This window comes from Stegastes partitus, unplaced genomic scaffold, assembly GCF_000690725.1.
Source record: "Stegastes partitus isolate 25-593 unplaced genomic scaffold, Stegastes_partitus-1.0.2 Scaffold71, whole genome shotgun sequence".
NCBI lineage: Eukaryota > Metazoa > Chordata > Actinopteri > Pomacentridae > Stegastes > Stegastes partitus.
Window position 1 is genome coordinate 269,233 of NW_007577802.1, and position 25,614 is coordinate 294,846.

The 25,614-nt window shown below is 39.9% G+C and overlaps 2 protein-coding genes across 2 annotated transcripts; both read left to right on the plus strand.

The window, feature by feature from the left end:
- Window positions 1-899: 899 nt before the first annotated feature.
- fbp1a (fructose-1,6-bisphosphatase 1a) lies at window positions 900-7,087 on the plus strand. The gene is made up of 7 exons (XM_008276408.1): window positions 900-1,152; window positions 2,149-2,311; window positions 2,686-2,778; window positions 3,529-3,669; window positions 3,759-3,896; window positions 4,249-4,368; window positions 6,366-7,087. Exons 1-7 carry the CDS (start codon window positions 983-985, stop codon window positions 6,555-6,557), a joined length of 1,017 nt encoding a protein of 338 aa, XP_008274630.1. The 5' UTR covers window positions 900-982; the 3' UTR covers window positions 6,558-7,087.
- A 1,438-nt stretch (window positions 7,088-8,525) lies between these two features.
- On the plus strand, window positions 8,526-23,641 carry fbp2 (fructose-1,6-bisphosphatase 2). The gene is made up of 7 exons (XM_008276409.1): window positions 8,526-8,800; window positions 9,754-9,916; window positions 11,762-11,854; window positions 13,241-13,381; window positions 14,386-14,523; window positions 19,949-20,068; window positions 22,708-23,641. Exons 1-7 carry the CDS (start codon window positions 8,628-8,630, stop codon window positions 22,891-22,893), a joined length of 1,014 nt encoding a protein of 337 aa, XP_008274631.1. The 5' UTR covers window positions 8,526-8,627; the 3' UTR covers window positions 22,894-23,641.
- The last annotated feature ends 1,973 nt before the right edge of the window (window positions 23,642-25,614 follow it).

Below are 25,614 nucleotides of genomic sequence, written 5' to 3' on the forward strand. Positions count from 1 at the left end.
TCTCCTCTCTTCTCTTCTCACATCTCTCCTCTCCTCTCCTCTCTCCTCTTTCTCACTTGTCTCCTCACATCTGTCTTCTCCTCTCCTCTCCTCTTTCTCACTTGTCTCCTCACATCTCTCCTCTCTTCTCCTCTCCTGTCTCCTCTTTCTCACTTATCTCCTCACATCTCTCCTCTCTTCTCTTCTCTTCTCTCATCTCTCCTCTTCCTCACTTTTCTCCTCTCTTCTCTTCTCACATCTCTCCTCTCATCTCTCCTCTTCCTCACTTCTCTCCTCATGTCTCTCCTCTTCCTCACTTCTCTCTTCATGTCTCTCCTCTCCTCACTTCTCTCCTCTCGCTCACGTAACTGACATAACTAATTAAAAGCAAAACCACAAAATCCTTCAATCATAATGGAAATCTTTTTTTTTTTTTTCATTCAAATGTGCAAATTCATGGTGCATCCACTTAATAAATGATGACGCATTGTTCTACGTGAAAGCAGATAAGCTGCTTTTGTGCGTTAAAAGTATCGGTATCGGTACCAGAAATACTGGTTCTGTATTTACTTGGGATCAATACCTAATTTCGCAGTATCGCCCACCCCTAATTTAGGGTAAAAGTTGAAAAAAAAAAAAAAAAGGTTAAAATTCATTTCTTCAAGGGTTAAAATAAAGTAAACGCACACTATCAGAGGAGGGAAAGAACAATGGCTGCGGTGCTGAAAAGTACACCACCTTTATTGCACAAGGCTGGTTTTAAGCCAGGCATGTGCTGCTCCTATTATTCTAGTCACATCCCTGCATTGCTAACACTATCATTTCATCACTATCTGCTCAGTATGTACAAAGCGGGTGTTGTTTCCAGCGGGGGCCACACCTCTGCTGCAGCTCTGGATTGGCCTCTCCGCCTTCACTCCCTCCGCTCAGTTCCGCGTTGCAGCGCATTTAAGTCCTGCAGCGTTTCCTCCTCCAGCTTCTACTCTGGAGACCGACCGCCACCATGTCCGACCAGGGCCAGTTCGACACCAACGTGGTCACCGTGACCCGCTTCGTCATGGAGGAGGGCAGGAAGGCGAAGGGCACCGGGGAGCTGACCGCGCTGCTCAACTCGCTGTGCACCGCGGTGAAGGCCATCTCCAGCGCCGTGCGTAAAGCTGGGATCGCCCATCTGTGAGTTCACAACCCCACCGAGTAGAAGTAACAGTGGCTGCGCGCATGGTATTAGTTTATTTTAGTATTGTTGCGACTAGTACTCCACTCCACTGCATCCACGTTGGCACAAACTTTGCAGGATGTCCAGGTTCTCTGTGAGCCAATCAGGAAACTCATACCTGGAAACATCACGCCCATTTTGTCGGGAGGATGCAACTAATCCATTAGTTGTTTGGTCACTTGAGCAAATTGTGAGAAAGGTCAAACCAAAGATATTCAGTTTGTTGTCCTAGAGCAAGCCAAAAAACCCCAGAAAATATTAACATTTTAAAGGCTGGAATTATAAAATTCTTACTTTTTTTCCCTCACTCAAACCAATTAATCAGCTAATAAAATGGTTAAAGACTAAATCAGTATTCAACAACTACTGGATTAATCATGTTTTGTTTTTGCCATAATCCAGTAAAAAAAAAAACATGTGCAAGACAAATCCATTTCTGTTCTGCTACTCCTGCGTGCTTTTGAGTTTTAATATTTTACATTTGTTCCTATTTTACCGTCATTACATTCTATATTTGTTTATTTTAACTCATCTACCGTCTTATATTTTGTGGTTAGGTTTATGTGAGCTAATGTAGTATTCTAAAATTGTGTTTGTTTTATTGTTTTCATGGCACCTTTGTGAGCAGAAATCTTGTTTATCTACAAAATGTTTGTTTGCCAAGTCTGATTGTGAATCATACTCCACTTCTGTTGTTGATGCAACACTTGACTCAATCACCAGCTAAGCAGTGCAGCTGAGAAATGCAAAGTCATGCATCAGTTGCACTAAACTGGAGAGAAGTGATGGTGATTTTTTAGCTATTTGCATCCCGAGGAACACAAAATTACAACTACAGCAGAATTGATTCTGAGATGCCAAAATGAGCCACAAAAAGTGTTACAGAATTAGAATTATTGGTTTGTTACTGCAGTTAAACACCTGCTGATATTTTCATGTTTGTGTCTTTTCAGTTACGGCATTTCTGGCAGCACCAACGTGACCGGCGACCAGGTGAAGAAGCTGGACATCCTGTCCAATGATCTGGTCATCAACATGCTCAAGTCATCATTCACCTCCTGTGTGCTGGTGTCTGAGGAGAACGAAAAAGCCATCATCGTGGAGCCAGAAACAAGGGTGAGTGTGACTGAGCAACCACATGGAGAAAAAATAAACGTGTATGTTAAAGGATCTTTGTTACTGATGGTAACATCCAAGGTTAGTTTGGGATCCAACTGAGCTTGAAAAACCTGCTTTCATTCATTTTGGATCTCATCTCTAAAAACTAAAACCGGATCATCCAGTCTTCTCTTGGTGAATGTACGTTTGTCAGGAGCCCTTTCTTATATAACTATTTAACTTTTCATTTCCTGACAAAGCTGTATGATGAAATCCCCTTCCTTATTTTCAAACTGATCCTTTAATGTTGCAATTGATGACAAAAACTCCTATTTATTTGTTGCTTTATGTAGCTATATGAGTCATTTCTAGCATTTTTCCTGCTCTTTCAGGGTAAATACATCGTGTGCTTTGATCCTTTGGACGGCTCCTCCAACATCGACTGCCTCGTCTCCATCGGAACCATCTTTTCCATTTACAAAAAGGTACCAACACAGGTTTAAATTCCCATAAGGAAGTATTTAAATGATGACAAATGTAGTTCAGTAATTATTTCTTTAGTTTGTAAAGTTGAATTACACGTCACTTAGGCTGAAGTTGTCACACTGACATGACATTACCAGCCAGAATTGTGTTATCCAGGTTTTAAAAAATCCATATATTACAAAAACACAAACGGTTCCATTTTTTTTAAAGGTTGGAAAGTGTGAACTGAAGAGGCTGCCTGGTACTAATATGGCTAAAATGAATGTAGAATTTGTAGTGCTTCATAGCTGATAGATCCAATTTGGGAGATTTGTAGTTGAGAATTTTTGGAACAGGTTTAATAATATCAGTCACTGCTTATGAGGCAGTTCTTTAGGCAGAGATAGGGTTAAGGAGAGTTATTGTATTCGAAAATCTCCCAAGTGTATTTTATTTAAAGAGCACGAGATTGTTAATTCTGGCCCGGGGATGTTTTTCAGATGGAATTTACAGCTTAGAGGGTTAAAATGTAAGATGTGCAACTGCTTTTGAAGGAGAACCACTTCATTTAGATGGTGAACTAAAAGGGAAATGTGAAGAAAGATGTATTTGCAAGAGAAAAACAAACAGGGTGGATCAATTAGCCTTTTATTACGGTTACAGATGAACACAAGCAAATATCAGCTGTTAATTAAAAGGTTTCTTACCCTTTGTATTGTTGTGGATGATAAAGTTGCACCACTGAAGTTAATTTATACGGTTTTCCTCAGACCACAGATGATGAACCCTGTGAGAAGGACGCTCTGCAGCCGGGCAGAAACCTTGTTGCCGCCGGTTACGCCCTGTACGGCAGCGCCACCATGATCGTGCTTTCCATTGGCCGAGGAGTCAACTGCTTCATGCTCGACCCAGTTAGTACTTTTTCAAAGGCCCTGTCTAGTCCGCACGAAAGTATCACAAATTGATTTTATAATAAACACATCTGCTTTTTGCTCATCAGGCAATTGGTGAGTTTATCCTGGTGGAGCGCGATGTGAAGATCAAGAAGCGAGGCAAGATTTACAGCTTGAATGAAGGCTATGCAAAGTTCTTTGACCCTGCTGTCTTGGAGTACGTGAAGAAAAAGCAGTACCCTCAGGTAATACTCAAAGCAAAGAATCATTTAAAATATTAATAATAATAAACAACAATAGTCAGGCAAATCCCTTGTTCCTCAGTGCTGACTTTAAAGCAGCAACCAGCTGTTCAGAGCATCCCTCTGTGTGTCAGTCAATATAAACCAAACACAAAAGAGTTTAACTGAATTTAAAAGGTAGCTTTTGCTGTTGTTTGTTTATTTGAAATAAAGTCCATTAATCAATGTACACAATTTTGTTAATGTTCCAAAACTGACCAAAATTGAGTTGTTTTCATCTGGGTGAGATGTGAGTGTCACACGAATATGATGTTTTTATTTTTGCGCTTGTCGCTAACATTTTCAATCATTTCAGGATGGCAGTCATCCCTACAACGCCCGCTACGTCGGCTCTATGGTGGCAGACGTCCACCGAACGCTGATGTATGGAGGAATCTTTTTATACCCAGGAAATGTGAAGAACCCTGATGGAAAGGTAGGGTCTCAACTGAATTTGTTCCTACACTTCAACAAATCGATTGATCACAGGGGAAAAAAAATCTGCACGTTATCTCTGATTAACTATGAAGACCACAGTTCACTATGCTTTACTTGCTAGCCTAAATGACCTATAAATAAACATATATTTTGCTGCAAATACTAGATTTTTATCATTTCTCTCTGGTTATTTTATACTGAGCTGGTAACAAAAAACTTTTTAGATTATCTGCAATGTTGGTTCTTGAGCTTTGACATGCAGATTTGCAATGTTTGCACTCAACCTCTATTTTTGTAAAAATTCTGGTTGCGTCTGCCTCCTGCTCCCACATTTAAAAATAATTAATAATAATCGATCAGATTTATATAGCGCTCTTCTAGGCACTCAAAGACGCTTCACACTGTCAATTATTCATTCACACACATTCATTTGGGTGGTGGTAAGCTACGATTGTAGCCACAGCCGCACTGGGGCAGACTGACAGAGGTGTGGCTGCCATTGTACACCTCCGACCACCACCTCAAACAATCCATTCATACACATTCACACCAGGCAAGGTGGGTAAAGTGTCTTGCCCAAGGACACAATGACCATAACACAGGTTACAGGGCAGAATCAAACCGCCGACCTTCCGATCATTGACCAACTCGCTCTACCACCTGAGCCACAGCTGCCCAAGTTTAAACAAACTCAAAGGATAAGGATTGTAATATCCGTGCTTTGGTTTGGTGTCAGCAAAACCTGTGAAAATACCAAAAACCTATAATGTGCTTATTTGTCTCTCAGTATTTTCCAGTTTCTTGAGCTTGTCTGTTCTCACCTCGCAGTCATATGCTGCTACAGAATATACAGTTTATTCATCAAAAGTCCAACAGTGAGCCGTTTCATTAGATGTTTCAATTCTTTGTTCAGTCTGACTCTCGAGGTTATACTGAAGAATGTGTCACAATCTGTTTCTTCACTCTCCACATCCTTCACTATTTGCAAGACTGGGCCAAACTTTAGATTGGCACACCAAAGATGTTAAACATTGTTGTTTTGCAATATGTTTGAGAGAAGTCGGAGGGTATCGGTGACTATTTCTATAGAACTTTTCAAAAGTGTGTCACAAGGTGCAACAATAAAACATTAAAAAGAAGCAAATGAACCATTTACGAGATTTTATAAGATATCATACAAATGCCAATCAGTTTTAAAAAGTTTGAAGCACTGACTGAGCTTTTTTTAAGCAATCTCCCAACAGTAACGGTCATTCAAATAGCTGCATTCTCCAAAAATAAAACAACCAGCTAATAATTGATTTTTAATTATTTGATTTTTGCAGTCTGATCAAATCAATAATATATCCATTGATGGGAAAAAAAAACTGAAAACTTAATGTCTTTGATTGATGAGCAATCCATAAAAAAGTGCTCTTTAGAGTCAGTAGTCACAGCAAATATTAATAATATGAAATAATTCAAGGCATTCTGGGTAAATTAAAAAACTATGCACTACTAAAGGCTTTTTAAAAAAAAAATTAAACTCAGTGCAAACATTAGATTTATTTCTTGCAAATTCCAGATTTTAAAAGTTGCAATGGAATTAAAATGAGGAGATAGTGACATATTCCAATAAAATATATAATAAAGCTTAAAATCTGCGCGAAAGAAAGGTTAAAAGACAAGGTGTTTCTTGAGGGAATTTAGTATTTAAGTATTTATGAGCAGGCTGTGAATTTTGTGTTTACTTTTAAGTCACATTATGAGCTGATCTCTTGATGAATGGGAGGAACGATTGCAAAACCTGTTCTGGTTTTTATACATGACTTTTGTTTGAACCCATCTTCTACCTGTTCCCGGTTAAAAGTAGAGAGGTATAATATTAAAACTGACAAAGTTCAAAATGCTAAAATATTCAGCCTCATAAATATAGAACACATTTTTAAGCTAGAGATTTATTTTTGAAGACTGCAACATCAGATCAGGAGACTTAACCTGCCTTCTCATTCAAAGCTGCGGCTGCTGTACGAGGGAAACCCCATGGCCTTCATCATGGAGCAGGCGGGCGGCATGGCCTCCACCGGCTACGAGAACATCCTGGACATCCAGCCCCAGTCCATCCACGAGCGCTCTCCCGTAGCCATGGGCTCCCCTGATGATGTCCTGGAGTACATCGCCATCTGCAAGAAACATGCCAAGAAGTGAGACCACACTGACTCACTCTCACAACCGTCCCCCTGCAACAACAACAAAAAACCTTGTATCTCCAAACTGTGTGCTGTTCAGGAAGTGAAGAAGAGGGGCTCACATTGAGCTTGATGTAAATGTTCTTTTGATGGCTTTTTTTTAATGTGGTTTTAAAATGTTTCTTAAGACCAAAAATGTAAAGAGATTTTGACAAGAGTTAAATTTGGGGGTACAAGGTTTTCATTCCAAACCAGCATTGTTCATGTTCTACTTGTAGAAGGCTGAACGGGGTTCAGTGGACACATGAAGACTGTAGTTCATAAGCTTAAACGCACACATTCCAGAAAAACTACCAAAGATGAAGAAAACCGTGCCAAAAAAAAAAGTTTACCTTCAATCGTGCCTTAATTAGAATGAACATTCATTCTAGATGTGTGAAGGACCAAATGCAACCTCTGTGCAACAAAACTTGATGCATTTATATGTGACAAAAACTACTGTTTGGAATGATGTCTTGATAAATTAAAATGAGTCTGTGAAGATAAAAATCAGTGTTTTTGTCATTTTACAATGCTCACAAACATGTAGTTTAGTCGTGCGTTTACATCCCAACAACCGGAGGACAACCGCTACGTATCATATGATTTGTCTGCAGCTTGTAAATTGTGTGGGAACTCTTTACAGTGTGACTTACAGGTAAACACTGATCAACCCTGTCTCCATGTCTGGGATCATTTATGAACGATTAATGACGTTACAGCTGTTTTTCCAAATGTGTAAATATGTGCAGAACTCTCTCACATTGGAAGCGCTCGTATGGATCCTGCTGCTGCTTGGTGCTGCAGGTGTTTAGTAAACGTAGAGGAAAGCAACAAACTAAAGTTTTATCATAACCTGCATTCATTATTGGTGATATTCCTTAATCTGAGCTGTAGACATTACAGTTTGTAACAAATGTGAAATTGTATAAATGAATGAGAAAGTTATCTTGGCACACCAACTGGTGATATTTTTGGACCAATATTGTTGTTAAAATGTGGAAAAAGTCTTCCTAGAATCACTGTACATAGCTTGAAGTGTATAACTTGCCTATCCGTTAATACAACAATATGCAGTTAGGATTTGTGCTGTGTTCAGTGATACAGACATAATACCAGACCTGACCTAATGTGATTGCCGTTGCGACTTTTACAAAAAAAGTGTCCAAGATGCCAAGTTTTTAATTCCCTTAAAATATTATTTTGAAAATGAAAACGCTGGAGGACATTACCATCTATAAAAGTTTAGAGACACTTAATCCATTGGAGTCAACCTTTAAGATAAAGGTCAGCTGAAGCTCACAGTGTCCTGATGACATTTAAACCTCACTTGAGCTTGTTGTGCTTCTCCTCTCCTAATATTAAAACCAAAAAGTTTTATTCACATCTCAAAAGTGCTATGTAGCGTTGTAGGACACATCATGTGAGATAATGAATGAAACCTCGAACTGAATCATACATGTAGCACCTGATATAATATATTATGAAAAGTAATGGATTGCAGGGTTATATTGCTGTCGTAAGTGTGAAATGAATTTAAACCTTCAAAATGTAGCTCTGTTCTAAACAGGATGTCTTTACCTTAAAGTAAACAGGATTTGCTAAGAATGCTGGTTCCAGGTTCATGTGGTGAACAATAAAGTGTGAAGTTGTTCCTCTATTGCCACAGAACCGTTCTTAAGTTCATGTGCAAACAAATGTGGTTAAACACTGAGAAACTTTCCTTACAGCTCTAATGTTGCTCAAGTCTTGAGTTTCTGTGGTCAAACATCTTGCAAACTTTGTGACCAGATGAATTGAAGAGCTGCGTAGGATTTAACTGCTCCAGTCTCCACAGCTGACACCCGACACCCGTCCATCTCCAAATACACCCACCCTCGCTCCTCCACTCGGCTGCACTCACAAATAGATCCCCTTGGCTTGCCTTCGCCTCTCCGGGAATGAAAAGGACGTGGCTGGTAATGAGGTCGCTCACTTGCTTGCCCGTCCTCCGCCGGGCCAACACGCAGTCTGCTTCCCAACAGGTACGCCGCAGGAACCGGGAGCCGGCATGTCGGACCAGTCGGCCTTCGACACGGACGTGTGGACCCTGACCCGGTTTGTCATGGAGACCGGGCGCCAGGCAAAGGGGGCGACCGGTGAGCTGACGCAGCTCATCAACGCCATGCTCACCGCCATCAAAGCCATTTCCTCTGCTGTGAGAAAGGCAGGTCTGGCCCACCTGTAAGTACGGAGGTATTGAAACCAGCTGGCTGTGGAGCATTGATGTGTATGGAGCTTTACATAACTGACTGAAAATAGCAAAACAAAGACTACTGTGCAAATTCCATACCTGATTCTGATTTATTAAACTCATCTGTCGAGCTTTGTAAGACTTGTCCTGTTTGCATCCCTCCATGGAAAGGTCAAGGGCAGCTGCAGAAGAGCTGGTAGTGGAGGTCAATGGGGATATTTGACATTTTATTCACCCCAAAGCACATTTAGGAGCAATGAGTATGTTTGTGTTCCTGTTCAAGTTGTCACAGATGGATCAGTTCCAATTTCAACACTAAACAATGGGCCCAGTAGAGGTCGTGCTGCTCCAGTGTACGCAGCTTTGTACGATTGAGGCTCATTTCAACACTCTAATCTTGGAGTAACAAAAGATGGTGCAGCTTTTCGTGATTGTAGAAAAGTAGCACAATAACCAGTTCTTTGTTTAAGCTATTGACTTTGGAGGGTTGTCGGCTTTACTGCAGGGCAGCAGTTGCCGTTTTCTCTGGGCTGTGGATGCAGCTCATGAGGCACCGGGGTTTTAAATATTAGAGCACTACTGAGCTGAGTTCCAGTAAAAATGAGCCTCCTGCAACTTCCTCATGCAGCAACACTGAAAAATGAAGCAGTGCCAGCTCCAGAAGAATGCATCATTATTCTGTTTCAGTTATGTAACCGAGCACGAATCATCAGCTGACACAAAATGAAGATAATTGGCATTCACAAGTGAGGTCTGCTGCAGTGAGCATTTTAATTAAAGTGGACGTTTCTGAGGGACAAAGGTAGTTATAATCCACTTTCTTGTTGTTTGTGTCCCCTGATGGAAGGTGTCTGTTTATCTTGCATTTATGAGTTGCTGAATTTCTTTTGCTGGAAAGTTTTAAATGTGTGGCTGAAGCTCAGCTGCTGGTTGGTCCGTGCAGGCAGGGCCTGGCCGGCTCTGTGAACGTGACGGGGGATGACGTGAAGAAGCTGGACGTGCTGTCCAACGACCTGGTCATCAACATGCTGCGGGCCTCCTACGGCACCTGCTGCTTGGTGTCTGAGGAGAACAAGGAGCTCATCATCACCCCAAAGGACAAGAGGGTAAACTGGTGCACGCTGGTGTTTTACTGGGAATGGAAACAACATTGTAGGGTTTTTACCTCAGAGCGGGTCTATGGTGGTTGGCTTTGCACAACAGTAGGCATGACTGGTTAGCGTAGAGTACAATAACAGCAGGAGAGGATCCTGTGTTGTCGTATTTGATGTTACTGATGCATTTTCCTATTATTTCTGACAAAAACGGTTCTTATGCTTGAGTAAATTAAACCACAAATAACAACACTGGTTTAAAAATTGAACTGCTCTTATCATCCTGTTCATATTCTGTGGTGCTGGCTAAGCCTCTTTGAGGGATGCCAGAATTACTCTATGTAGCTGCTATGGTGGTGGATCCTAATTATTTTCAAGCTTCAAGTTAAAACAGTCAAGAATTTAGTGCACGAAAGTTTGATGCTGGCAGGGAAATGTGTCCCTTTTAATTTAATCTCCTGAAAATGTCCTTTCAATGATCTCTGGCTAAAGAGTCTCATTACTTCCACTTGCAAAGTTTTCCTGCAAAGTGTGACTTTACAAGATGCAGCTCAAAGAATCCACAGATGGATTCACATCAGAAGATTTCTGGGACAATTATTAGTAGAATATCTACATTATACACACAGTGAACCAGACACCCTGATCCAAAACTATTCCTTATACATCAATGCGCAGTACTTAAATTTAACAATTCATCACGCTACTGCAACTGTTGGCCAACTACTGTAGCATAAGGTGTGGTTGTTTGTTCTTTAACGAGTGGGATGCACAATGGTATCAGGCAGCATCGGCCCAGAATGAACATTAACAGGCACATTTATCCAGTCTGGCTAAAAGTTTACAGTTAAAAAAATATTTAGTTGTATGTCTACATAGTCAGAAGGCCATCACTACAGGAGTAGATATAATATGTTGATTCCATTACAGGAATAACTTCATGTCATCTGCATTTAAGATGGAGAACAAACATGCATGTACTGGTAAAATTAGTTAGAAAATATAAGCATATCTCACTTTGAAATAATCTAACACAGTGCATCCCTGTTTATCACAACAGCAGCTGCTTACTTTCTAATAGACCTGACTGCAGGGGTGTCCAGTCCTGGTCCTCGAGGGCCTTAATCCTGCATGTTTTAGATGTTTCCTTCTTCCAACACACCTGATTCCAATGATCAGCTCATCATCAAGCTCTGCAGAAGCCTGATAATGATCCTGATCATTTGAATCAGGTGTGTTGGAAGAAGGAAACATCTAAAACATGCAGGACTGTGGCTCTCGAGGACCAGGATTGGACACCCCTGCCTTACTGTATGTATGTGCATGTAAGGCAGACTGGTAGTTCTAATGTGTAGTTTGCTCCTGTCTTTACTACCATCCATCCATCCATCCATCCATCCATCCATCCATCTTCTCCCGCTTATCCGGAGTCGGGTCGCGTCTTTACTACCATTTATACAATAACAATATTTAAGATGCTCCACTTCTTTTGATTTTTGAGAACACTGGGCATTATTACAGAGCAAAACACCCCCTAAAAACACTCCCAAACACCTGACTACAGTCCTCCTACTGTGTCTACTGAACTAATATTGCGTATTGAATGAAATCACAGGCTGCCCTCGTATTGAACAACCTGTTAATTATTCACAATTTGCCGCCAAAGGTACCAGGTGAGCTAATATCAGGTCACAACTAACAACTGGGATGCTGTTTACTGGGTCACTAACATTCAATTTAAGAAAATACACACAAAGAATAACAAACATGACGACATTGTACGGAATTTTTTAAATATAAAAATACATAATTTTCTAATTTTTAAAAGCTTCTTGGTGTGATTTTATTTGACCACAGGGGAAGTATGTGGTCTGTTTCGACCCTCTGGATGGCTCCAGTAACATCGACTGCTTGGCTTCTATCGGCACCATATTCGCCATCTACAAACGGGTGAGTCATGAAACACACAAAGCAAAGTGTTGGCAAAAGGAATAACCTGATATCCCAATATGTTCATTATTGCTGCTGCTGAATCAAAAAGTAAAGAGGATTCCTTATTTAATCAAAATTTTTTTTAAAGTATACAACAGGGGTCCAACGGTCAAGAAGCTCACTCAAGACGTAGTAAACAAACAGTGACGCATTAAGCAAACAAAATCCTGCAGAAAAACTGTTTTCACTTCACGTAGCAGCTATCTGTTTGGATTTAGTGCTGTGCTTTTAAAATGTTGTTAATTGATTATTTGTTGGCAGCTCATTGTCAATTTTCACTCCTGATTTCATGTGTTTTATTAAAAGGATTAATTATATTTTATTCATTTTTACATTCACAAACATGCAGATAAAATAATATATTTGTTCAAGAAAAAAAAAAAAGAAGAAGCAGGAGACAAATGCAGTTATTTGTCTAAATAATAGCAAACACTGTTGCGTAGCTACATTCTTCTAATTTTATCAGAGGTGTGAACGTTTGTGACAGGATGGAGGTGCAGTAACGCCCTACAGACACAAGAGGGCGCTGCTGTCCAGATAATCCAGGCTTCAGCTGGTTGAACTGCAGTTAGAGAGGAATGTAATCCTGTTCAGAACCACAGCCTGTTTTAAACAAACCACAACACAAAGCTGCAGCCGTCTACACGCTGTCTCCAAGGTGCAGAAACCCCCTCTGCTTTATTTAGATTTTTCACCTGTTAAACATTTTGATGCCAACTTTTAGGCCTCCACAGCTGTTCACACCATAATTCTTATGATTCAAATGCAAACATAAACAGAGTAAATGAACAGAATTCTTTGGCTTTCCTCAGCTCATATGACTGGATTGTCCTTCTGAGAACCTAAACTAGACTTGATAATGTCATGTCTGTTGCTTGCATGTTGTGTAGCTTTTTAAAAGCTTAATGCTTCTGTTCATTGACTCTGACAATACAGTGACTGTAAAGAGAGGAAAAGAATGACCTTATGAACTCTAGTTGAGGTTCTCAGATTGTACAATTTTCTCCTCACATCTCTGATTTCATCATTAACTCTTCATCTGAACAGTTTATGATGTTGTATAAGGCCTCAGTGGAGAGCTTTTCTGTGTTGTCATGTTCGTAGGTGTGATACAAAATGTATGATTTAGTTATTGAGAAACAGTAAAATGTTAAATTTTTTTTAATGCTTTTATGAAAAAGTAAACCTCATTTTCACATATCTCCTGGACTGATATCATGCTTCTTTAAGTGGGCGCTTGTAGGTTTGCTGTGTCTGGAGACGTATTACTTTGCCGGATCCCTCTGCCCTCTGATTTTTATTGTCTTGCATTTGCTGCTTTATTCCCAACCTCGTGACATTCAGATATCAGAGGATGAGCCCACAGAGAAGGACGCCCTGCAGCCGGGTAATAACATCGTGTGTGCCGGCTACGCCCTCTACGGCAGCGCCACCCTTGTGGCCCTCAGCACCGGTGCGGGCCTCAACTTCTTCATGCTCGACCCTGTGAGTCACTCAGTTCACTTAACCTGCTCTCTATTAATGCCAGAGGTGACGCACTGTGGTGGTATTTCCATAATATTATAATCTTTTTGCACATCTTGCAGCCGTATTTTTACTTTTATATGGTTTTATTGCCCCGTAACAGACTTTATTTGCAAAAACAGACAATATCCTGTTAATGATTTCTATATGCAGCACATTGCCACAGTGTAATCAAAGATACAGAGGACTATAAACACACATAAATCCTCTTATATGTGGCAGGAAGTGTCTGCAGCCTTATCTGTTGTGTAAATATGGTGTTATAGTTATATATATATATATACATAAGTGTAAAATATATTATGTGTTGTAGAGGCCTAAGGCAAAAATTATCCTAAATTTTACAATAGAATAAAGATTTAACCTGCTTTTAAATATGTATCGGTGGTTTTGCCCTTATCATTCGCCCCTCTTATCATTATTTCATCATTCTTTACAGTCAGGCGTTAATCTTTCACACTCACATGACTTCCTGTGTCATATTCTGGCTGTTCCAGATTTAGTTTTACCCACTAATAGTAATTTATACAAGGTAAATATGTCATATTTATTGGGAATTTACCTTATCTGTAGTTATTATAAGGGGGGAAATGTTCAATATATTTTTGTCAGCAAGCTTGTTGTTGTTGTGCATCCAGAGATATAAGAAAAAACAGTCTTTTGCTGTTTCCAAGCAGTCAGTTCACAAACCATAAGAGACGTTCAAGCCTAAACAGACTAATGTTGTTCTAATGTATTTATAAGACAGAGCATGTACTGTGCTGTTCTCTCTTTATATAAGTGTGTTTTCTCTTACACTGGAATCCTCTTAATACATCATTTTCATGATTTGGTGTATAAATGTTGCCTTAAGCAGGTTTTGTGCAATTTCCCACCTTTGTTCATTGAATTCCTCCACTGTTACCTGGATTTGTATTTAAAGTGGCACATTTTTGTGTATATCTTCTTTTATTCTTCCTCATCAGGCCATTGGTGAGTTCATCCTGATCGAAAGAAACGTGAAGATCAAGCAGAAAGGGAAAATCTACAGTCTGAACGAGGGCTACGCAAAATACTTCCACCCCTCCATCAACGAATACCTCAAGCACAAGAAGTACCCCGAGGTGAGAGCATGTCACCGAATCACACAACTCACAGAGAACACCTGACATTTGACAGTAAACTGAATCTCTTTGCGTTGTGAACGATAAAACATTTAAGGACGTCATTTTGGGCTTTGGAAACCACTGACTGACATCTTTCACCCATTTCTGACAAAAAAACCCGAATTGAATAATGGAGAAAATGATCAACAATGCAAATAATTGTAAATTGCAGCCCTACATCTGACACATAGATGCCAGGCGTCCAACTTAATCGGAGTCAGAGGTGTGACTTTAGTCAGTTTGTGGTTTTAAATGTGACACCTTTAACTGGAGCTGAACAATAGAAACAAGCCTTAGTGACCCACGGAGCGTCTGTTTTGCTGGCTCACTGCTGAACTTCCTGAGGCAGGATTTCAAACATCAGGCCTCTCACACTCATCATGTGAGTCCCGATGCAACGTTTGCTCTGGTAGGATGAGACAAAAACAGCTGAGCTCTTTAAATATTTCTTGACCACAGACAAAGTTAAAAACTAAGTTATAGATGTCTTACTTTAAATCTGTTTTTGTCTCTTTGTTAAAGTAATTTTCAGTGCAACAGCAAACACTAGTGAAGTTAAAATCTAGTTGCTTGATCGTGTAGTTTACTGCAGCCCGAACAGCCAGAGTCACTGCGAGATAAATGGCTGATTACTAGTATTTGACAGTTGTTTTAAACTTTTAAATGAGACATAACCATGCTGAAGTGCAGTAGCTAACAAGAAGCAATTTCAGACACAGTTTAAACGTAAAGCTTAACTGCTGCAATAAGGTTTAAGGTCAAAATCTTGCATTTCAGAGGTTAAAGTGAGGCTTCGTGCAGCCAGGTAGCACCGTGGCTATGACCTGAACAGAACATGTGACTGCCAGTCAGCCGAGCGTGACAGTTCGGTCAGACAGAACCGAGGGTCGATCAGCTGAGCTGCAGGATGGCGACACATTTACTGCAGGAAACGTCCTGTTCCTCAGGAAACTGCAGCTGCTCATCTGGAAACTCTGATGTCCACACGCATGTGCACAGTCAGCACTTCTCCTGCACAGTCACAAACATCACGCTGCTGTTTGTTGGGTCATCAGCATCCTTTTCATCGGTGATGGGTTTGCTGAAACGCTGGTACGGAAATCCTTGAATGTTCTACAAGTGGATTGACCTCAGTCACATATAATCAGCCTTTTTGCCCATATACCAAAAAAAAAAGCTGTGCTTTGGAATTTGCCTCGTGGGTTTGAAATTATTAGCAGAGTCCATTGATGAAGTGCCAAAAACTGCAGTTCCTGAAATGGCCACTTGAGGCTGACTCTGCAGACCTCCCCAAAGACCTCCATGTTAAAATGTTCAACTTTACAGCAGAAATAAACATTTTTACAGCCTGGTACAAAAACAGTTCTGGTCCGTACAGCTAATTTCCTTGTTCATAACGACTGTACAGGGGGTGAATTTTTATACAACTCGCTTATTTCAGTTGTGTTAAGGGTTAAAGTTGGGCATATTTAAGGATGTGTTCAGTCTAAATGGCAGGTTGCTACTATCATAGGACAGTCAGATGCCCAGAGATATTTACATGACCCATTTTAGCGCCGCCTCGTCGCTAATTTTTTGGATTAACTGGGAGTTAGGAGGAATCAGTGACTGAGATGGGTTCGCCCTACTTTATATTCAGGAGATCAGTATTTGACATGCACATCCTGAGATCTTGGTTCCAGACAGTCTTCAGGGAGTCTAGGCAAGCTGGCTGCATCTTAAACTATAATTTCTGTGTGCTGACAGAAGTGTACTTTCTGCACTGAATACTAAAGTATTTGTTTTGGTGGAAAAACAAGATTTAAATCAGTCTATGCAGAGAACTCATGGCTAGACTACCATGGGACCTTTGACTCAGTGCTACTCACCAAAATCATCCACTCCTTTGTGGTTGAGTCAGTGCTTCAACCTATAGTTTGAGGTCCAGACACAGCTCTGTAGAGTTTATGTCTTTGATTGGAGCACTGAGTCCAAAAAATGGGGGGGAAAAGTGAACATCCATAGAAACTGTTCAGATCAGCTGCAGGAAACTGAACATCTCTGGGTTGTGGACAAAACAAAACATTTGTTGTCTTGGAATTTGGGAAACAACATTTTTCACCATTTTCTGACATTTTCTTAGATCCAACAAAAATAACCGTCCAACAATGTAATCATTAGTTGCACTCCTATATATACACACTTGTAAAAGGAAATTTTGTACAACTTGTGTTTTAGGTGTAAAAATAAAAAGCTGGACATTGCGTTACAGTTCATGTTACAGTTCACGCCATCGTCATGACGCAGCACAATGCATCAGAAACCACAGAGTTGCTCACTGACGCTTGTGTTGCAAGTTGTGAAACAGCAAAAACTTGTATCACAAGGTTGAGCTAGAATGCAAATGTTTGTAAAAAAGACCCACGGGGAAGTTTAAACTGAGTGCAAATGTGAAGTGTTTTGTTAAGTGAGTCACTTCCAACCTGCTGGTCGAAACGCTGCAGGTTACGAGAAGCTGGATGGTGATCAAGCATCAGAGTCATGAAAAATAGAAATAAAAGTGAACTTTTCCTGAAGATAAACCTTCATTCTTTATTACAGAGCTGCAGTAGAAAGTCAAATGTGTTCTGGTATGAACGAGAAGCAAGTTGCTAGCTGCTGAAATATTCACCTTGAAAAAACAAACTTTTACAAAGTCAGGTGAGCACGACCTGATCAGTGCCTCCGTATCATCACTCCAGCAGCTGACCTGTCAGCACTTATCAGCTTTTACAGCTTAAGGTCATTTTCATATACAGTTCACCCTCAGAAACTTTCCCACAGTCTCTTGAGATACCACTTCTGTGCTTTCTTTTTCATTTCTCTTGCTTTATTTTAGGACGTAGTCTCCCGTAAGACCAGCTGGACTTTTTTTTTTTTTTCTTTTTCTGAGTGTGTGTTGAATTTGGGAGGGTCAGTTTTGGGAAACACTATGAGCACAGCACACTGTTTCACGCCCCTCCCTTATGATGATGGGATGTGACTCAGCGGGCACATGACTCTGCATCACGTTGGGCCGGTCTGAACACGCAGCTCACTTCAGGGTAACTCCACCGCATGCTGCAGGTGGATTTATCTCACGAGGTTGGTCTGTTGAACAGTGAAATGTGGAATCACTGAATGAAACATGGTGAAAATACATTTTAAAGAGTAGGTAAATAATGAAACTTGTGTTATCCGCAAGTGAAACTATCAAAAGTGGAGTTTTTACTCTGTGAAAGTTGAGACTCTGATGTGAAGCAGCTTGTTTACAGCCTTCCTCAGGTTAGCGTATGTCCCAGCAGCTGCAGACTTTGACCTGCTTGTTGTTTGCTGTTGAGTTTTACCTCATCAGCAGGTCACAGCACAGAAGCAGCTGCTGCTTTCAAATGTCCTTGCACGATTAAAACTTATTTATAGCCATACGTAATTATAATTTGTGTTAAAACTGGCTGCTTCAACCCCTCAGAACCACAATTTGCTGAATTATTTGAGAGCAAACAAGCTCGCTTTCATACTGAAATGCAATTTTGCGTGTTGTGTCTCAAAAGCAAAAAGAAATGTAGAAGGTTTTTCAATATTAAAAATATGAAATCTTACATTTATGAAGCAAACATTTGTATTAAAAGGCATGAATATCAGAAACCAGTTGCCAAATCATGTCACAATACTGTGATTACTAAATGGTACAGTTTGTTCTCATTGACAAAAAAAAGCCTGTGCATGCATAAATGAGCAACTACATCCATCATCTATACACCGCTTAATCCTCATTAGGGTCATGGGGGGCTGGAGTCTATCCCAGCCGACTTAGGGCAAAGGCAGGGGACACCCTGGACAGGTCACCAGTCTATCACAGGGTTACACTTAGAGACAGACAACCAAGCACACTCACATTCACACCTACGGACAATTTAGAATCACCAATTAACCTCAACATGTTTTTGGACTGTGTGGGAGGAAGCCGGAGAACCCGGAGAGAACCCACACTGCACGGGGAGAACATGGAGACTCCACACAGAAAGATTCCGGTGCCCCCACCGGGACGCGAACCAGCGACCTTCTTGCTGCGAGGCAACAGTGCAACTGCGCCGAGCAACTACATGTTTGATTTATTTTTTTTAAATAGAAGAATCCAAAGAACATCAAAATTTTTACAACTTTGTTTGCTTAATTTCAGTGAAATTTTAAATGAGCTTTGTTACCCTTCTCCATTAAAATTAATAACAATTTGTGTTCAAGTATTTGTGAGCAAACCAGCTTTCTTTCAAAATGTAATTGTATGTTGTCTCTTAAAAGCAGCAAGCAATGCAGATGGTTTTCAAACATTAATAAGTATAAAATCCTGCATTTATAAAGCAAACATTTGTGTTTTGCTAATTCACAAGTAATGTTGCAACACTGTGGTTAGGAAATGAGTGAGTGGAAATAATGAACTGATGAATAAATCAAAGCCTTTGCATATTTTCATGTCAGTGTATGCAGGGTCCCACAGTGGTGGAAGAAGAGCACATAGGAATAACAGGTTTTCTAAAAAAATGTTTATCATTATAATCAAGAAATCTCTGGTACAGCTCATTTGTCAGGCAGAAAGAAATCTTTTTTCTTTTTTATTTTGACCAAACTCAGTGACTCAGTTTTAAGATTTAAACAACTTTATAAGATTTGCATGGGTTTTGTTAAAAGTTGCAAAAGCACAAGACAGTTTTACGTAACATCCGTTTTTAGAAGTGACTGAATGCATTGTGTGTGCGTTTCTGCTGAGAGCCGGAGAACAGAACCTTTTGTATCTCTGAATTATAAGACAGCCAGTTCAGCTAATAAATATTCAGACAGTCCTTTCATCATCACTAATCAGCTTTTAATTTGGGGGGAAAAACACTCTGTGCAGTTTGATGTTTTCCAACCAAAGTGTTTTTTTGAAGTACTGAACAGCTGAGAGTTGAATAAACGGCATTAGTGGTTTGAGAATGTGAAACACTGCAAAGATGTAATCCATTAAAATATCTCAGTTTCTACCAAAATACCAAAACATTACCTTTTTTTTGACACAATCCTTTGAGTAAAATAAACGTGAGTTTCTACGAATTCTTCTTTTATTTACCAAAAACAAGGGATGTGAGAACTTTACCTTGATAAAAATATACTCTATAATTATGAAAAGTGGAGTTTAAAGTGGTGAATATGTGATTAATGGTGAAGTAAACAAGACTTCATTCAATGCTATCTTTTGTTAGCCTTTGATCATTTTCAACAACTTATAAACATAAAACCTGTGTCCTTTGGGTAAATGAAATCAGTAATCAGTAAGAATGGGTTGTGAACAAGTCAAACACCAAGCTGAACTCTTCAACAACACCAACATCTGACCCGTGTTCTCCTGCAGGACGGCAGCTCCCCGTATGGAGCTCGATACGTTGGGTCAATGGTCTCAGACGTTCATCGCACCATCGCCTACGGAGGCATCTTCATGTATCCGGCCAATGAGAAGAGCCCCAAAGGAAAGGTAGGCACTCACCAAGGGAGTGCCGGTGTTTTGTGTCGGCTTCACACACTCACAGGATCATGTACTGCTTAAAAACAACCAATAATCTTCTTTTTTAATGTAAAATATAGACGATAAAAAGCCTCTTATCTCCACATGTTAAACTGTGATTCAGTGACATTGTGTGTCACATGCAAACCTAAAAATATGCAGCTCTAGCTGCTGGTCATATCTTAATCCACTTTCTGCCTAGAATGATGAAGCATTTCTTTGGGAAAAAGAAATAAAGATTTAAATCCAATATTTCTACAGATGGCTACAGATTGTACAGTGACATCATGGCTGGACTTTCACCTCAAAGTCTAAAATCATGACCACCATTAGAGCTACACAGTTTACAGCATGATTAAAATTACAATCACTATTATTTAAATATTTTATATATAAACCGAGCCCTGCTTTCACCTCCATGTTGTGCGAAGTTTTCTGCTAATCTCTGCATAGCCTTTACCCGAATTCAGTTTGTCTCTTTAAAGCAAAATATACATAAAATTGTACCCAAAGCTCTTCACTTACTGCACATCTGCTTGTAAAGGCCTCACATTTGTGCTACAGTAGACTCTAGCTGGGCAGCTGTGCACAGACAAGCCTCTAGTCTCCACTCGGTTAATCCAGGGCAGCTGCTCACAAGGTCCAAAAATGAATCTGAAAAGCGTAAAATATGATGTTCTAATGTCAGATTCACCCAATTAAAACCATCTACATGAGCTGTTTTCCTAAAGCAAACTTTATGATGTGCAGAACACACATTCACACAAAGAATGAAAGTGCAAGGCAGTCTTTTATTTTCAAGTCAAAAACACTTGGCTCTGTACAGTCAAACCACAATAACTGCCATCGTGTACCAGGGAGTCAGCGTGTGTGGATTCAGGGTCCCACCAGTTCAGCTGCAGGGTAGATCCAACTTCACGTGTTCCCCTCTGACTGAGAAAGAATTACTGCTCCCCATAACCCTCATACCTTTGTGGATCTCGCAGTAGTGTAATTCGAGTTGGTGTTTTTGTTGCCTTGTGATAAATAAAGCTCAGAGGCTGGTTCTAAAGTTAATCCTCAACCTCTTTCCAGTTTCTTTCCAGGCAGCTTGACTCTGTGACCCACTTACCCCAAACATACTGTAATTATTTACAATATTCTATTGCTGATGTATTCAAATCTGTGAAGTGATCAGCTGTTTCCAGAAGCACTGAGAACAATTCTTTCAAGATGACCCAGATCCTAACGAGTGACCTTTAACTTTGTGTGACATACTGACAAGGCGATAACACATTTTGAACTCAGTGGCATAAAAAAGAAGTAGGACAGCATGGGCAGCTGTCAAAAGGTTCATCATAAAATGAGATAAACTGGTTCCCTTTGGGCAGCACCTGTAGAGACACTCGTTTTAACTGCATACCAGCACATAGTCAGGACCTGCTACATGCTAAGAAATAGCACCTCAGTGTAACCTGGAGACCAAAATGTGTCACATTTTAATCTGAATTTAACCCGGTAAACAGGAAATGAAACCTTGTAAACTGTCGAGAAAAGCAGCACAAACTCTTCCACAACCAGGTCTCTGAATGATTAACATCACTGCCAAAGTCTATAAACGTTTCCCCCACCTATAGATATGATGACCTCGTAAAGCAGAAGCACCGCCAACAGCAGGAGTTTTAAAACTGAAACACAACGTTTCACAACTGATAGTCAAGTCCGCTTTGCTTTTGTCTTAATATTAAAATGAACTTTATTTCCATGGGCTTTTTGAACTAACAAGAGGAGGCCGGGCAGTAACGTGAAATTAAAGTTAAGTTTGAACCAGAAGATAAAAGATGATACATTTAAAATGGCTTCATGGGAAAATGGTGAATGCAAAGGAAATAATAAAAGCATTTAAAACCCTAATAAGCCGTAAACAGACAACATAAAAGCAAGTCTGTGAAAACGATTTAAACTTCAAATTTGGAGCAGGCAGATAGGATAAAATTATAAAGTCAGAAGAAGCCAACCTGTGAATCCTGAACTGGCTGTGATATGTAGTTCAATATCACCAGTTTGGCTCACGCAGCTTTAGAATCTGTACAAACACCTTCTGGGCTTAGAAATGTGATTCGGATAAAGATAAAACGAACAAAAAAATGAAATGAAAACCTCAACATGCGACACGTGTTGTTCGTGCAGAAAGGCAACACGCCAGATTTACTGTAAAGATACTTGAGATGACACAAACACAGATTGTAAATATCTAAAAAAATATAGTCCTGGATGTAGATAGAAGAGAAGAAAACAGACTCAGAAGATAATACATCTGAATAAAGATCATCTGGAGAAAGAACACACAGAGCTCTAAGGTTCTGCAACTTACCAGCATTTACATACAATTAACCACAAGCATGACTTTAATCTGCTTTTTTAAAATTTAATATCACATTTGACTAAGAAATAAAACAGCAAAACCTTCCATTTAAATAGCTTGCAACAAACAAGCTTAAAGAATGAATGAATTAAACAGCTCATGAGGAACTGTGTGACCTTTGACATAAACACTGATCCCATCTGTGCTGCTTATTTATGCAAAGACGAATCCCGTCACTGAAACGTTTCAAAATCTTTCCCTGAAGCTGCGGCTGCTGTATGAGTGCAACCCCATCGCCTTCCTCATCGAGCAGGCAGGCGGCCTCGCCACCACCGGCACCCAGAGGATCCTGGACGTCCAGCCAGAGGCGCTCCACCAGCGGGTCCCCTTCGTGGTCGGATCCCCCGACGACGTCAACGAGTACCTGTCCTTCGTCAAGAAGTTCCCCTGAAGCCACCGCAGCTCCGAGGACGTTAAGACCATTCATACAGTGTGCTGTTTTCATAATCGTGACAAAGCTGCTGTGATCACAAGGAGCTGTTGTTTTGGGGACGTTTACATCATGAGTTACACGAGCTTGTTATGTTAAATCTTTTCAACTTTAACATACTTAAATATCGTCTCAAACAAAGGATTTTAATCTTGTGTAGTTGTTAGAAAGTACAGCAACATGATTTGGACAAATTCTCTGGAAAAGCTGCGAGATGTTGATAAATCTGCTGAGTTTTGTTGCATATAAACATCAATCTGACACCAGGAAGAGAAAGAATACAGTTTTTTTTATTCACTTATCTTGTATTTTTGAGTTTTTATTGATTCGGGGAACAGCCGGGTTCCATATTTTGAGCAACATCTTAAAAAGCTACACCTCCTCGGTAAAAGACATTAAGTCAACTGATGCACTTTACTTTTCAAATGCTCTGATTAACTTCAGAACGCCATGTGATGATTTAAATATGTTATTTTGCTGCTATAGGTAAATTGTTCTGCATGCAGATTAAGTGACTATAGTTTTAAATCAAATATTTATACCATTAATGGACACAGTTTGATTCAAGGTGTTAGAAATGTGCAGAGACTCTTTCAGGAGTTTTGTGAAAGACTCAAGTTGTAGCTAAATATTTAAGGGTCTTTCATCAGTCTGTTGTTTCTGGAAATCCTCCATATCTGCAGCATCTAATAATGAAACTTACTGTTCATGATTGTGTGGTTTGAGTGGAGTGACCCTTTAATCCCTTTCTTCCCGTCAGTCGTCCTTCCGGCTGCTGCGGCCTTTTTTTAGGTTGCACAACAACAACAACACAGCAACACATTCCTCCAGCTGTTCTGTTCTGCGTATCAGCCCGAACTGAACTCAGAGGTGAAGTAAACATGTCACATAAACACACACGTTTAGCTATTGCCACTCCAGTGACACACAAAGTGTTCTGCTGTAAATACATAATACACTTTTATGTAACCTGTACAAAAGTACATCCATAACTACTTACACATGGACCACAGTGCTTCTTGTTTGTGGGTTTTTCTGCCCTCAGTTTTGTCTTCAGGCAGTGAAAAGCAGCTCAGTTGGGTTGAAATCAGGTGACTGACGTGGACATTTGAGGACATTCTTTTTCTTAAGAAGCTTTCTGGTTGCCTTCACGGTACGTTCTGGCTCGTTATGTGTTTGTACTGCAAAGTGCCACGCTATCGGTGTCGCAGCATTTGACTGGATCTGAGCAGAAAGTACAGATTTATACACTTCAGAATTCATCCCTACCAGTCGTCACATCATCAATGAACATCAGTGAACCAGTTTATCTTGGTTTCATTAGTCCTGGATGTGTTTTCTAGTCTAATCTGACCTTTGTGTTCCCGAGTGTCACCAGTAGTTTGCATCTTGACTTAAACCATTTGCATGTTTTCATGACGGCATCTCTTGATTTTTAGACTTTTACAATGAGACACCAAACTCCTTGAGAGTCTTCTTGACTTGGCTCAATGTTGTGAAGGTGTTTTTCTTCACTATATGCAGAATTAATCCCTCTTATCTGTCTTCCATGGCGAACCAGTGGAGTCCTTCATTTAAAGAGTGTCTCAATTGCCTACAAAAAAAAACCAAAACAAAAACCCACAAGATTGCTAAAGTGATAAATGGGGAAACTAACAAAACTGGATGGACAGGACTTTGTTTTTCTAAAAGGCAGTGAAGGGATTTCTCCTAACTACTGCCCTCTGAATCTATCAGAAGGATAAAATAACTAAATGTCCCACAACACAACTTAGGTAGGAGTCGCTATTTTCAATGAGATGTTTTGAAAAAGAAAGAAACAACTTAATTCTTATTCTCAGACACTCAAACTCAGTATTTCCCACAGAGGCCAGCTGATGGTGCTGCCTCCAGAAACACACTCCCCACTGAGAAGAGAGTTGCAAACCTTTATATAGTCTAACTGCCAGCCTGATTTCCAACATCTGAGCTCTACTCCACAGGTACAGCAGATCTATCTGATGAGCAGGTGAGCTGTGAAAGAAAAAAAAAAACCCCACAGCCTTTGATATCAATCCGTAGCACTGGTTTGGTATTTTCTTAAAGTTTCTGTTCTCTTCCTCTAACACCTACTTTCTGTCGTCTTTGGGATGCATAATGAGGCAAATTCAACATTTGAGATCATCTCCAGACCTTTCGTCTTCTTAATATGTCATGAAATAAGGAGCAAACAGGCCACACGTGGTAACGGATCTGCTAATCAGTAAACTTGTTTGTAGAAGTGGAGGCACTGTGTGGAACAAACGGCTCCGATTCCTAAACAGTTAATGTAATATTTTAGTTAAACACCTTAAATTAAAGCCAAAAGTCTGCACTTCAATTACACATTTATTACTTCAAAACTGTGCCACTGACCACGTATTTACAGACTAAACTACATCCCCAAAGATTTAACAGTGTATGTTTAAAAGTCAATTTGAAGACTAAATTTGTGAAAAGCATCTGAATGAACAGTTTTAAGTGTTTGTTTCTTATAATTGTAAACACATGACACACTAATATTTAGATGATCTTATATTTAAATGCGTTAATGTACCAAACAATATGCAGATATTTTTACAGAAACTCTAAGCTTCAGTCTTTTCAGGCATCAAATCAACCATAAAAGGCAACATTACCCTAAAAACAATAGTTCTTCCCATG